Genomic DNA, 15,000 nt, shown 5'->3' with positions numbered 1-15,000 from the left:
AAAAAATGCAAGATCATGACCATTATTTTGTCCACTCAAAACCAAGCCTGTCTCTCCAATGCTCTCCATCAATAATTTACCTCTAGAGGTAGTGTCATCTTACAAAGTACTTGGTCTGACCCTGTGTGACACCCTAAAGTGGAACAATAACACCAACGAAATTGTTTCCAAGGCGTCTAAGCGACTGCACATTCTCAGGGTCTTGAAGCGCGCTAGGGTCCCTCCAGTGGACCTTGTCACTATCTATAGCGCCCTGGTTTGCTCTGTCCTAGAATACTCTTCTGTTGTCTGGGCTACTTGCCTTCCTCGCTTCCTCATTGACCAGCTTGAAGCTATCCAGAAGAGGGCCCTGCGAATCGTATACCCTGACCTCCACTATCAACAGGCTCTTGCACAAGCAAACATTACCAGTTTAGAGGATAGACGCGACCACCTGTGTCTTAAAGTGCGGCACAATATCAAAAATAACCCGGATGGCCAGCTGCACCGCCTTCTCCCTCCCGTGCGATCCGAATGCCATTCTTACCATCTTAGGAACAGTAGCAGTTCTAGCCTCTTCCAGTATAGAACAAAACGCTTCGGTTCAAGTTTTTTCCCGCCAATGGCGAAAATTAACTAATCTTACGAGTCTAGTTATCTCTAGTATTGTCGTTTATCTATATCTGAATTGTAAATAACTTATAAATAGCCTGTAATCCCAGTCCCTCTGAAACAAATGTAATTTTATTTTTAGTTGTAACTTATGTAAGCACATTGTAATTCATAGTTTTTATGCCACCATGCAAATTTAATAAACCATCATCATTATTATTATTATTATTATTATTATTATTATTATTATTATTATTATTATATTTTGGTTATTACTCGCATATCTGTAGGTGAGTAACCCCTCCCCCCTAAACACTTTTTTTTTTGCATCATGGAATGCCCCTATATTGACCTTCTCATCTGGATTATACATACATATACATACATATACATATACATACAGATTATTGATGCTCCCTAAGTGGGCTTTTCAGCTCAATAGAATAAAAAATACAAATTTATATAAATTAATTAAGAATGTAGGTACAATAATATTATAATTACAAAAAATATATCAACTTAATAAAACATTGGGAAGATGACGCCTAAAATTCCTGGGGCATTTTAAGGACTTAATATTATCATTCAAGGAGTTCCAGAGTTTTGCTCCTCTGAAAGCAAAGGAGCGCTGCCCTGTTTACAGGCGACATAAAGGCATATCCAAAGCACCAGATGATCGAGTTTGTCTATTATGGACTTGAGAACGTGATTTAAACATATCAGCAAGATAGTCTGGAACAAGCTTGTTAATACATTTGTGCATCATAGTAGCGTCATTTAGAATGAGTTTCTCTCTAATAGGAAGCCATTTCAACGATCGCAACCCATCCGAAATATGGTCATACTTTCTTAGTCCCAGAATAATTCGTCCAGCAAAGTTTTGGACTTTTTGTAACTTGTCAATATTGCTGCTGCTGGTATTACTCCAGACAGTTGAACAATATTGGAGTTTACTAAAGACAAATGAATTTATTACTAACAAAAGTGTTTTCCTATCCAGGAGATGCTTGATTCTGTTAATTTGGTACAATTTAAAAAGGCATTTTGAGGCAGTCTCAGTGATATGTTGGTTATAACTGAGGCATGTGTCGAGAAGAACACCCAAGTCCTTAACGACAGGCACAGGTGTTATTTCCTTGTCAAAAAGTGTTATACTGAATGATGACAGTTTCTTTAAAAGTTGTGGTAATCCAACAGCAAGAACCTTAGTTTTGTCCGGATTAATCAAAAGAGAGTTTTTACAGCACCACTGAGATATTCTCGTAAGATCTTCATTTAAGGCGAGGATGGACGTAGGTAATTCGGCAGGTGAAAAGGACAAATACAATTTACAGTCATCAACATAGGAGGCAGATAGACAACGTTTAGGAACAGAAAGGAGGTCGTTAACATAGATTGTAAACAAAACCGGACCTAAAATAGAGCCTTGCGGAACTCCGAACTCAAGTGGGAGTACTTTAGAAACTGCGTCACCAATTCGAACGCACTGTTGTCGGTTAGAAAGGTAACTCTGAAACCAATCCAACGCACCCTGGGAAAAATCGAGATATCGTAGCTTGGATAACAAGATGTCGTGTCAAATACTATCAAATGCTTTAGACATATCTAATAAGACCAGGATGGAAACTTTCTTGCTATCCATAGCCTGGAGCAACTGATCCGTAACGTACAACAGAGCTGTTTCTGTCGAGTGAAGCTTTCTATTTCCGCTCTGATGTGCTGCCAGTTTATTATTTCTAATTAGATGCTCCATAAGTTGTCCATGTAGCAACCTTTCAGTGACTTTTGAGACTATTGGTAATAATGAGATGGGGCGATAGTTGTTAGGGACATCTGGGTTACCGCATTTGAGAATAGGTGTAACCTCTGCTGTTTTCCATGCATGTGCAAATGTGTTGGTAACAAAAGAGTTATTCATAATGTGCGTAATTGTTGTTAGCGTACTGGGTAAACTGTCTTTAAGAATTATAGAAGATATCTTGTCCATTCCTGGAGCTTTGTTAGATGGTAGGCTTCTAATCACCCTTTCTACCTGATTTTCTGTGACTTGATGGAGCACAAATAATTCGGGGCTAACGTCGGTGGATATGTGTAAAGGAGTCGGCACATCCGAATTTACATTAAGTCCATGATGTAAAGATAAGTCCCTGGCTTTTTGAACAGTAATACTGCTGACGGAAGTGAAGAAATCATTTAATTTGTTAGCTAACCCAGTGGGATCCTCGGAAGCCATAAAACTATCTTGTTGTTTACGTGGTAGACACCGGGGGGTTCTTCATTTCCTCATACTCCCAAAGCTTTGAAATGGAATTGTGGCATCTATAAGAATTTTACTCTCACTAACACCAATACTATTTTTTTTTATTCGGTGCTTCTCAGTTTCACATCTTCTATTGGTTTAAAACTATAATTTGAATTCTCTTCCAACTCCTCCTTTTTTATAAAATTCAATTTCATTTTCAGTTGCCTTGAGTAGCAGCTTAACCTTCCTTGCCGTCATTATGATGTCATTATGAGGTCATGTTGTTAAATTTACTGGCAAAATCTAATTCCATAATAGTATTTTCCAAGTTTACAATTAACTGTGCAAAGTTAATAGTTGGGATATTACTGCGCTTTTCACAAACATGCAAACTCTAAAGTTCAAGAGCCGCCTTCACACTTGCGTTTTTCGCTGCCGTCAATCATAATTACGATCACAAGCAACGAACCTTGAAACACAGAAACTCACAAAACGGATCAAAATCCACCAATCAGAAATCAAAATCCATGACCTTTTGAACCCGTTGAAGTAAAGGTTTGTTTCCTAAGAGGTCCCTTAAGATGATTGACGGCAGCGAAAAACGCAATCGTCAGTTGGCTTTTGAACTTCAGAATTCGCATGTTTGTGAAAAGGGCAGTAAAAGATATCATAAGAATGTTTGGGCCTTATTTGAATTATGGCAAATAATCTCAAATCGAAAATAGATCTTGGATGGTTTATCAGCGTTGATTTTATGTTTCTAAAGGACCACAAGTTTATCAGTTTAGATCATAACTGTCACCTGTTTACCCTTTTGTATAAAGGCATCACTTCACTTCACTTCACTTAGTCATCCTACTTGTGTTATCATCCTAGTCATTGTAGTTATTGTAGTCACCCTAGTCAGTGCATTCATCCCAATCATCCAGTCATCCAAATTAACACAGTTATATAAATCACACATTATTGAAAAGCACAGATTGAAAAAACATCCTAGTCAACTCAGTCATTTTAGCAGTCGTATACATCACACAGGTCCTGGTCATTCCTTTCATTCCAGTCTTGTCACCTCAACCTCTCAACCCCATAATCATAGTCATCCAAGGCATCCTAGTCATCCTAGTCACCCTAGTCACACTAGTAACCCAAGTCATCCTAGTCACCCCAGTCACCCTAGTCACCTTAGTCACCCTTGTCACCCTAGTCACTCTAGTCACCTAAGTCACCCTAGTCACCCTAGTCACACTAGTAAACCAAGTCATTCTAGTCAGCCAAGTCACCCTAGTCACCCTAGTCACCCTAGTCACCCAAGTCATCCTAGTCACCCCAGTCACCCCAGTCACCCTAGTCACCTTAGTCACCCTTGTCACCCTAGTCACTCTAGTCACCCTAGTCACCCTTGTCACCCAAGTCACCCAAGTCACCCTAGTCACCCTAGTCACTCTAGTTACCCTAGTCACCCAAGTCACCCTAGTCACCTTAGTCACCCTTGTCACCCTAGTCACTCTAGTCACCCTAGTCACCCAAGTCACCCTAGTCACCCTAGTCACTCTAGTCACCCTAGTCACCCTAGTTACCCAAGTCACCCTAGTCACCCTAGTCACTCTAGTCACCCTAGTCACCCTAGTCACTCTAGTCACCCTGGTCACCCTAGTCACCCTAGTCACCCTAGTCACCTAAGTCACCCTAGTCACACTAGTAAACCAAGTCATTCTAGTCAGCCAGGTCACCCTAGTTACCCTAGTCCCCCAAGTCACCCTAGTCAATCTAGTAATGCAAGTCACCCTTGTCATCCTAGTCACCCTAGTCACCTAAGTCACCCAAGCCACCTTAGTCACTTTAGTATCCAAGGTCATCCTAGTCATCCTGGTAATCTCTAGTCACCCAAGTAACCAAAGTCACCCTAGTGACCCTAGTCATGCAAGTCACCCTAGTCACCCTAGTCACACAAGTAACCCCTAGTCACCGAAGTCACCCTAGTTCCGTAAGTCACCCTAGTCACCCTTGCCACCCTGGTCACTCAAGTCACCCAAGTCACCCCAGTCAACCTAGTCACCCTAGTCATGCTAGTAACCCTTGTCATTCTAGTCAGCCAAGTCACCCTAGTCACCCCAGTCAACCAAGTCACCCTAGTCATGCTAGTAACCCTTGTCATTCTAGTCAGCCAAGTCACCCTAGTCAGCCAAGTCACCCAAGTCACCCCAGTCACCCTAGTCACTCAAGTCACCCAAGTCACCCCAGTCACCCTAGTCACCCTAGTCATGCTAGTAACCCAAGTCATTCTAGTCAGCCAAGTCACCCTAGTCACCCAAGTCACCCAAGTCACCCTAGTCACCCAAGTCACCCTAGCTACTCTAGTCACCCAATTCACCCTAATCAGCCTAGTCACCCTAGTCACTAAAGTCACCCAAGTCACCAAGTGCTGGGATTTCAAATTATTTTTCGGTTCTGTGCCCAGAGATCATGGGAAACTATATCTAACAATTTTTTGGTTCCTTGAAAATTCATGGGAACCCATAATGTACAGAAAGATGTTGTTAAACATACTTTAAAATTAAAGAACATCAGAGTGTACTATTATTTACAAAAGACTTCAGTGTCTATTAAAATGTCAGAAGAAGGCCAATTTAATTGTTAAATGTTTGCACCAGGCACCTCTTCAATCCAACTAAACAAGATCTCGTGTTTTCGTTAAGAGATTTGGGCCTCGTCATCAGTTTCAATAGTGAAATTATCACTAAAAGACCACCTTCTGTTTTTAAACTTTTGGAGTCATAATTACATTTTTTTTCTTGGCAATGGAAAGCATAACAATCGCTGTTGTTAACTGTAAATTATTTGGGTGCAACATGTAAATTGGCTGCCACTGGGGACTATCGTGTGTTTCATAAAATTATATTTCGGGGCTGTCCAATTATTATTCATAGTCTCTCCAACGAATTGGTTGGCAAGACTATGGATTAACCTTTTAAAATTAAGGTGGTGGCCCACTAGGTTATTTTGCTTGGGAAGAATTGGTTTTCCAGGCCTAATCTACTGTGATCGAACATGATTGATATTTTTGGAAGAATTGGTTTTCCAGGCCTAATCTACTGTGATCGAACATGATTGATATTTTTGGGTGTACATATAAGACTATTAACTCGATGAGAAACTTGTTTCACTCTTGGACTGTCAAGTTATTTTTCGCTAAAATCACTTAGCCTTTGCCTCAAAAGTCACATGAATGTGCCCTAAAGTTTACTGATTTGTGGATTACAAGTACATTGTTTGATTTAAATTATGAATTTATCAATGAGAGCTTCGCTTCTAGCCCAGGCTAAATCTATATACTTATCGATTGAGAACTTCACACACTGAAACATTTAGAGCTTAAGTTTATAATATTTCCAGAATTTTTCGACAAAATACCTGATAGAATCCTTCTTGATGTGCTCATTTGTGAGTTTAAGTTTTATAAAGCGTCTTTTAATGCCCTGACATCTTCATTCATAACATTTTTAAAAAAACTTTGCTGCCATCTTGGCACTGAGACATACAGAAGGTTGCCATGGTAATATTGTAACCTCACATGTAAAATTGTAAATCAATGCTGAAATTTCGCACCAAGATTAAGGAGAAATTCATCACCCATGACGTTATTACAGTTTTTTTAAATAAAATGAATTAATAAAGAAAGTAATAATAAATTACTTTCTTTATTAATAATTAAATGGTCAAATTCCACTTGTCAAAAAATTTGGGGGGCTTGTTAAAGTGACTCTTGGGCTAGTACGTGCGAGCTACAGCTAGACCAAGGGACAAGCTGTAAAACTGACATTCTTTGCAGCCTGCTGGATGGCAATATCTTTTCTTCATTGGTACTCTAACATTATTGAAGAGAAAAAGGGGCCACACAGGTTTCCAAAGAAGACCCCCAAAGTGGGGGTTTATTGTGCTGCCAACTGCCTGATGTAGTGGTTTAACACTTTTCATAAAACAACTAAGATAGTATGCGCGTTCTGATTGGTTAAAAACCTATGGTATATTGTGCCAGTAAACTCATAGAAAACTTAAAGTTATTTCATGAAAGCAATAGACGGCACTTTCTATGGGTTTACTGACGTGATAACCCACTTGGGATGTTGGGAGAACATGAGAAAAGCTTGTAAAAGCTTGTAGAAGCTTTTCAAGTGTTCTCCCAACATCCTGCATGGGTTATCACGCCAGTAAAACCATAGAAAGTATGGTCTATTGCTTAAGAGAAGTATAGATTATAACAACACTTTTTCTAGCTTGAGTTAGACTGGGTAGCAGTCTTTTCCGTTGAATCTAGGCCAAGCGGGGCAAAAGCGAAAAGATGCGTGAGGCAAAAAGGAGCAAGACTGCTACGCAGGCTAGGCTTGAGTGTACAGCTGCTATGCATCCTTAGCCTTTTTAAACAAGAAACAATTGACATTATTTTTAACTGGGACATTTCCACAATGCACCCCTGCCCCCTTCTCCCAAACTCTCTGCCTCCCAAAATATAGCTGGACAGTATTACAGCTGTAAGTGACTAATTTGATCTTCTGGAAATTCCAAAAACTATTTTAGTTCTATGTTTATAAAACGTGACAGAGTCAATTTTGGTGTTTTAAATACTATTTAATCACAGTAAATTCCTGTTTCTTAAAACTTGCAAAACAAATTAAGTTTCAGTTTTATTTCTGTTGGATAGTGCATTTAAAGCCCTTCTAACTACCCATGGCAAGTGAATATGTGTCTATTTGACAGGGCAGTTTACAAATGGCATTTTCCTTTATAGTAACGAAAGGCTTTTCACAAGCAGGGAGAGAATTGCACCATTTTAAATGATTTCTTGTGGGTACGATGGGGGCCATTGTTTCTGAAGTTCCCACACAAGCTAATAACATCATCAAACTGCAATATAGATAAAAATTCCGTGTAGATATAGGGTCAATAACTCCACAAAATAATTTTGTGTTTGTTCCAAATTTTGTCTTTTTTAATTGCATAAATTTCAACTTGTACTCTTGACGATTGGTGGTGAAATCACGAAAAAATTGTCCTTGTCCATCAACAACTCGCTTTCAACATGGGTTGGACTTCTGGATGGAACACGGATTCGGACCTTAGTGAACTTATTATACCTTGGAAACATGGATAACCATTGGAACTATGTTAACTTTGAGACCTTGGAAACAGATTGCAATTAATTTTTAATTGGATCAATAGCATCTTGGAATATTAAACTTTCATCTTGGATTAAAACATTGGAACTTCATCGAACTTCATCGAACCTTGGATAGAGCAAGCAGATGTTTTGTTTTGTTTTGTTCCATTAACCTAAAACTGCAATATATATTTCTCTTTGAAAAAGTTACCTGTGGCAACTTACAACCAAGATATGATGTATCTTTATACATATACATGTAGTTCCCGTTCAGGTTAATAAAAGCATTATGTTCTCCATTACTTGTTTCCATGAACATTCCAATTTAAGTAACACAGGTAAACCTTGTTTTGATGCAAAATAACCTTCTTTTTCTTATCCAAATTGTGCTACGAAAGTAACTACATGGCGATAGATCAAAACAAGATCAACTCCATGCTTGCAATCACTGACAACTATAAATTCAGTCATAAGCATACAGGTAACCTGCTCATCAAGACTCATAACATGACACATCTTTCTGATTTTCCTAATTTTTCCATATTCAGATAAAACGCCATTATGCTTCCATAGACCAATGCATCCCATGGGAACAACGTTAGGCGTCTTGTTTACTTTATCTTTAACATTTTTTTCAGGAAATACAGAGGTGTACTGGCAAACAGGTGTGGAATAGTGTTTTGGGTATAGAATTTTAATTACAATAACATTTTGTGAACTTAGTTTTCAATTTCGTCAATTAGTAGTCTTGCTTTTGTAAGCAGCGAGACTCATAATCTTCAAGCTGTTTTTTTCTTCGTATTTAGGACACAAAAGGTGGTCATGGTCCCAGGCATTCCTAGTGGAGACTGTGGAAACTGGGAATAAGAACCATTGCGTGACCGAAGCCACTCATGTTTTGCGAAGAAAGCTTATAAAGGATTAATGTGATTTAGAACTTTTCCGGAACAGGTAGTTCCACAAATTCTATCACTTGGAAGCTTTGATTACTTTGGAACAAGTGAATACTTCAGTGGTAAAAAAAAACGAAGACACGAATACTAATAAAATCAATTCAGAAACAAATCAACAAATACGATATAAAAAGTCAATATCCTGAAGAAACTCAACCGCTGATAAAGTAGAAAGTGAAAAACCTTTAGTGAGAAAATCGTGTAGAATTAATTGCTCCCTCATTTCTTATCTAAACTGTAATCTCCAAGCAAGTGAGACTTAAACACTGCATTTAAGAGCGTTCATGTTATTGTTCGTTTGAGAAGCTAGATCAAACACTCCACAAAAAGGAAGGGGAAAACAAGAAGAGAAATAGAGCCAAACTGCATCCTGCACTTGTTTTTGGGATTGTTACTGGAGATGCGCCAGTCACCTATTGGCCAATTTTTCTTTAAATCTAAATTGAAGACCTTTCTTTTTAAGCGAGACTTTTTTGAAGCATTGTAAAGCGCTTAGCACTGAAAAGTATAGGTGCTATATAAATATTTATTATTACTATTATTATGTCGCAGTATGAAACTTTGGAATGCTGTCCACATTATGAGTAGTATAGGGTGCATAGCGTAACCTACACCACTTGAGAAGCTATACTTAGAAGTAAAAAACCGAAACCTAATACGATCCTAAAATACATAGTGATATGAATCTCTCTACTTAAAAAGCCAATTTAGAATATTATTAAATTCTGATACTCTGTAAAACTTTCGCTATCTCTACTAAAAGCTTATACATAGTGATATTTCACGGACCCATTTTAGAGGACGGGGATGATTAAAAGCCCGGGAAAGGGCTCTCTTGGGATTACTTGATGATTTTAAACGTCAGCTCAAGTTAAGCAAAGTTAAGCATACCTCACAAGACTTGTGCTTGATTTTTGACACCTTCTGCCATGCCACATCCGTGAATTTCTATGCCACAAATGACGCCAAGCCTTGAAGAATAAGTTAAAGAAACGATGGAGGTCAAATCGGAGTTCCTGAAGTCTAATTATGTTACTTTGTGTCCAATTTAAAAACACACGCGCTCTGAGTGTCCACTACGTCGCCATATTGATTTCTTTTAGGACCCAGTCTCATTTGGCGCGTGAGGCTCACGCACGAGCTTTCACAATACTCGTTTCGCGTTTCTCGAGTACACTCGACTCGGGCGTAAACGCGCTCTACGGTGATTTGTATTGTAGTCTTCTGCAGAGCCCCAGCTTCGAAGGCCTCAGGAAAATATATATTCCTACAATTTATTGGTGAGAATGAGATAAATAGTAAATCTTACGTCTAACAGTGACGAGTACTTCAACTGGCATAGGGGCAGAAATTGCTCCCCCAGCTTTTTAGGTGCTTTTGGTTCCCCACTAAAATGCGCCATTTTTCACACTAAGATGCTCGGTCTTTCCTAAAAAAAGATCCTAAAATGCTCGGATAATGCTCATAATCGGAGGCTTTTTCATCAATTTTAAACGCCAACGCGAACAAAAACAAGTGAATAGTCTTTTCTACCGCAAAAAAAAAGCGTTCCTCTACACGGCTGTATAAAGTTGAAATTTTATCGTTTTTTTTTCTTAAATTTCGAGTTTAAGCCGACATTTTCTCATTAAAAATGTTTATTTTTTTTATTTTCACTGAGAAAAAAAAACATAATTCTAAAGAAAAAAATGCCATTAAAATGATCGAATAATGCTGCTTTTGCCTCACTAAAAACTCACGAAAAAATTAATGCTAGCATAATGTACAAAAGCCTATATATGAGTAACTATATTCTGAGCTTTTGAGCGCAAAATAAAATTATGTTCATCACATTTGTAGGAATCGAAATGTGATTAAAGTAAGGTACTCACTACACTAGCGAAATTAGCCGAAAAAACAACTTGCTTGCTGCACGTGCAGCACGCACACTCTCACTGCCGCTATATAATTTTCAAGTTTTTCTTCCAACGAAATTGGTCTCCGTTGTTATTTATTTCTCGCTCTAGCTCTTTCCCTGTTATCCAAGTTACTGTAGACTAGTGGAAAGAAAGACTTTTTGTTTTTTTTTTCTCTAAAAGTCCGGGCGGCCATATGATTTACCGCCGAAACGAGCAGCGTGCTTGAAGTGCAAAAATTTCACCTCAGCTACAACATACTCCTCCCCCGACTAGCTGACTCCTGACTTCCCTCCCCCTCCCTCAGAGTCTGTACGGTCAGCGTTCGGTCGTACGCTGACGTCATGACCAAATTTTCTTAGGTATGGGGCTCTGCTCGCGACCGAAGCAACAGTTTAGGAGAAACTTTCTTGACAATGACTCTGAACGTGAGGAATGTGAATGTGATTCCAATTATGGTACCTTATTGATAATTACCGTCAAAGACGATGGTATCAGTTCTCAATAAAGAACCAAAATACAAGGTGGAAAAGCTCAAGAACACGAAGTTGGAAGTTGTGCAGCCGAGGATCAAACATAAACCATCCTGAATTGGTCCACACGAAATTTTACAGTCGAGATTGATTAATTCAGTCTATCATTTATTAGCGAAGAATAATAAGGGGGAGGGGAGGGGGGCTTGAGAGGGCGGGGCTTATTAACTTTCTTACCCAGAAAAGGAGGCGCTTATTACAGAGAAGGCGCTTATTTGAGAAGGGGTGGCTTAATAGAGGATTTACGGTAATTTCGCGTTTTTATGAGACGGTAATATTTCGCAGGGTTTCTTTTTTTACGATTTCAATACGGAAATATTAGCCTGAGATCATGCCCTCTCCCTACTGTCCCTTAGTGTCTCTCACGGGAAGACTTTTTTCCCTCTCTCCTCGCCCGCTCTTAAAAAAGAAAAAAAAACGCGTGATAGCATGTTAGGTTATTTAGCACTTTACTTAGGCCAGGGGGCTTTCTCGGTTTTCAAAAAATAAAGGGTTTAGATTGAAAAGTAGCTTTTCTAGTCTATAAATCATCGATTTAAGAAAGTTGCAAAATTTGCATTTTTTCAAAGGGTTTTGGTAAAAAATTTGTCATTTTTTCTTCATTTCGATTTTGGCGAAATAGGACCGGTAAAGGTGTTTGTGGACGTTGTAAATAGAAAACTAGGCTCTCAAGACTATAAGAACATCGGTTTAAGAAAGTCGCAAAATTTGCATTTTCCCAAAGGGGCTAGGCCATGGTGTTGGTCAAAAATTTGAATTTTTTTTTTCTTCTTCTTTTTTGGCAAAATAGCCCTAGAAAAGGTGTTTGGTGACGTCTTAGAAAGAAAACTAGCCGTTCTAGCCTTTAAAATTTAAAAACATCGATTTAAAAAAGTGGCAAAATTTGCATTTTTCCAAGAGGGCTAGGCCATAGTGTTGGTCAAAAATTTGAAATGTTTTTATTAAAAAAAGGGCAAGTAAAGGTGTTTTGTCACGTTTTCGATTGAAAAGTAGCCTTTTTAGTCCATAAAAATATAGACTGGATCGACATGAAGTGCTGCAAGTAGCATGCGTGATAGTCATGTACAAAGCTACCCGTATAAACACATCCGTGACACATATGATGTAACGTCAGACGGGTAGTTGAAGTTGCCTCCCGTAGTAGTCGAAGGTTAAATCATGGATATCTCAAGTATTTAAGTGCAAAGCGACGTCACATCTTTATAACTGCGAAAATCTATCAATTAAATACATACAACAAAGTGAATCTATTTAACCGTAGTGTTCCAGTAATTGCGACAACATTCTGAGAAACGTAACACCTCAATACACCCCAAAACAGGATTTCCGCGCTATAATGTCTCCTCATCGAGGTATTTACCTTTTAGTACGGATGTATAATTACACGAAAATCAAGGGCGAAGAATCGGGGAAAATTACATCATAGCCAAACAGGGAAAAACGTCATCAATTTACATGCGTCAATTCAGTCATCGCGGAAAATAAGCCGCATGCTCATCACGAGACTCATTTGCATACAATGAAAGTCGTCACGATTCTTATCCTCAGTTCCCACGGTCTCCGCTGGGAACTCCTGGGAGCATGGCCTCCTAATTAGTGCCCACCAACAAAGAAAAATAAAAAAAAGAAACGCCTGCATTTTTAGAGTCTTCCTTTGCTAAAGCAAGCTCGACTAATCAGCTCTATTTGCGAAATATAAAGATGATAAACAAACTAAAAAAGAAAAAAAAACAAGCAAAAAAGTACATGGAAACAAACAAAAAGGGGCATCCGAGCCCCTGAAGACTAACATAGGGACTAATTCCCCCACGTCCGTAAACTTGGGGCCTAATGCCCACGCGTCCGAACAATCTAACAATTTAACAGAAAATAAAATTTCACTTCGGAACAGTGACTTTTTAAGATAGAAAACTTGCCTTTTTAGTCTATAAAAACATCAATTCAAGAATGTCGCAAAAGTTGCATTTTTCCATGGGAAAATTTGAAATTTGAAATTTATTCTTCTTTCCGTTTTTTGGCAAAGTTTTCTTCAGAGTATTTTACACAAACCTTGTTTTGTTACATCTTCCAATTTTATTATTACCATTTATTGTTTTGTTGCAAAATAAACTTACTACACTTGCCTTGAATAAGCGCCCACTCTCAAGGTCCAAAAATTTAATAAGCGCCCAGGGCGGTTAATCGAATAAATACGGTATTGAAATTCATACTTAAAGAGCCTGTAAAAAATTCGCGTTGAATTCAATGGATAATCAATCATTTTTTAATTGCTGAAAACAATCAATTGCAAGTAAAAAAGAAAAGGCCAAAGATCTACTATGTGGATCTGCTACTTGTAAATCATCATCTATTTACTTATTCATTTGTTTATTTTTCATTAAAAGGGCACGAAACGAAACAAAGACGGAAATCGAGCACAGAATAGAAACTGCCCACCTACCCCTCCCCTAAGCCAACATTTTGCCTTAAGTGAGAAGTAAGTGTTAATAGAGACCTTTAGCATCAGGTTTTTCATGGAAAACCGCAAACCCCAAAATGTCACGTGCCTATGTTGCCTTAGGGAAGGGGTAGGTGGACAGTTTCCCAGAAAAGTATAATGATCCGACTTGCACATAAATTACTAGGAATTAATTTCATTTTTTGAATTAACAATAGTTTACGGCGTCCTGAATGCCAAGTCCAATATAAAAGAATCGTCGGCGGTCTCTTTCAATACACCGTGTTTTGTTCGATGATAAATCTTAATCTTCGAGTTAAATACTCCGGTCAGCAAGAGATGCGGGGATTGGAGGTTGATTATTTTGCTCAGTCAACATTTTGCAGCAAGAAATTCACTCAGCACTTTGAACTGTGAGAATACCTGAAGCTCAGCAAGAGATGTGATATAAAATGCGCTTAGCTTTTGAGCTATTCGCCACGGAAACTGGGTCGAGTTAACTTTCGCAAAGGCTTCTGGGACACTTACTAGGGGCTGGAGAAAAACGTACGATCCCATAAAGAACTGCGGGCACAGTTCGGCTCCAGTTCCCTCCTCATTTAAAAAGTGGCGAATAGGCTAGCTTGAAGAAATATATAGACGAGGTCGACCTATATTTCTTAAAAAACGTAACAAAACAGTAAAATCACTTGTCCAAAAACAATCACGATCCTTTACGCCTTCGCTTTCTTTCCCTTCCGCACCAAACTTGTTAATGAGGCATTTTCATCATCACCATCGTCGTCTTCTTGTTGTTTCTCTTTGTCTCCCGCTGTCTTCTTTGTATCTTTCTTCAGTTTCTCCTCTTTATCTGTTTTCGTTACATCTTTTTCACGTTTATCTCTCGCTGCCTTTGGTGCATCTTCTGGCTTCTCATTTTCTACTTTTGCTGTGTTCGCTCCTTGCTCTTTTTTTACATTGTCTGCTTTCTTCGCATTTCTTTCCTTCTCCTTTTCTGTCTTTGTGGTTACATCTTGTGGTTTCTCTTTGTCCCTGTCTGCTCCCTTAATATTTTCACGTTCTTCCTTCTCTTTCTCTACTTTCTTAACATCCTCCTTCCCTTTCTGCTTATCAGATTTCTTAGCATTTTCTTTTGTTTTTTGTGTCCTTGTTGCGTTTTCTCGTTTCTCCTCGATTACTTTCTCAACATTTTTT

At 38.6% G+C, this 15,000-nt stretch overlaps 2 protein-coding genes across 2 annotated transcripts in view; both read right to left on the bottom strand.

The window, feature by feature from the left end:
• Positions 1–15,000, bottom strand: part of LOC140930305 (uncharacterized) — a 280,280-nt gene that overhangs the window by 216,344 nt on the left and 48,936 nt on the right. The window lies entirely within an intron of this gene.
• LOC140931494 (uncharacterized) overlaps positions 13,931–15,000 on the bottom strand; it is a 3,195-nt gene continuing 2,125 nt past the window's right edge. The window contains exon 3 of the mRNA XM_073381304.1: positions 13,931–15,000. This exon is cut by the window's right edge and continues 608 nt beyond it. Coding sequence (XP_073237405.1) covers positions 14,520–15,000 — 481 coding nt within the window. The 3' untranslated portion in view covers positions 13,931–14,519.

The sequence above is a fragment of the Porites lutea genome, chromosome 3 (assembly GCF_958299795.1).
Source record: "Porites lutea chromosome 3, jaPorLute2.1, whole genome shotgun sequence".
NCBI classification, from domain to species: Eukaryota; Metazoa; Cnidaria; class Anthozoa; order Scleractinia; family Poritidae; genus Porites; species Porites lutea.
This window is presented reverse-complemented; position numbering and strand designations above follow the sequence as displayed.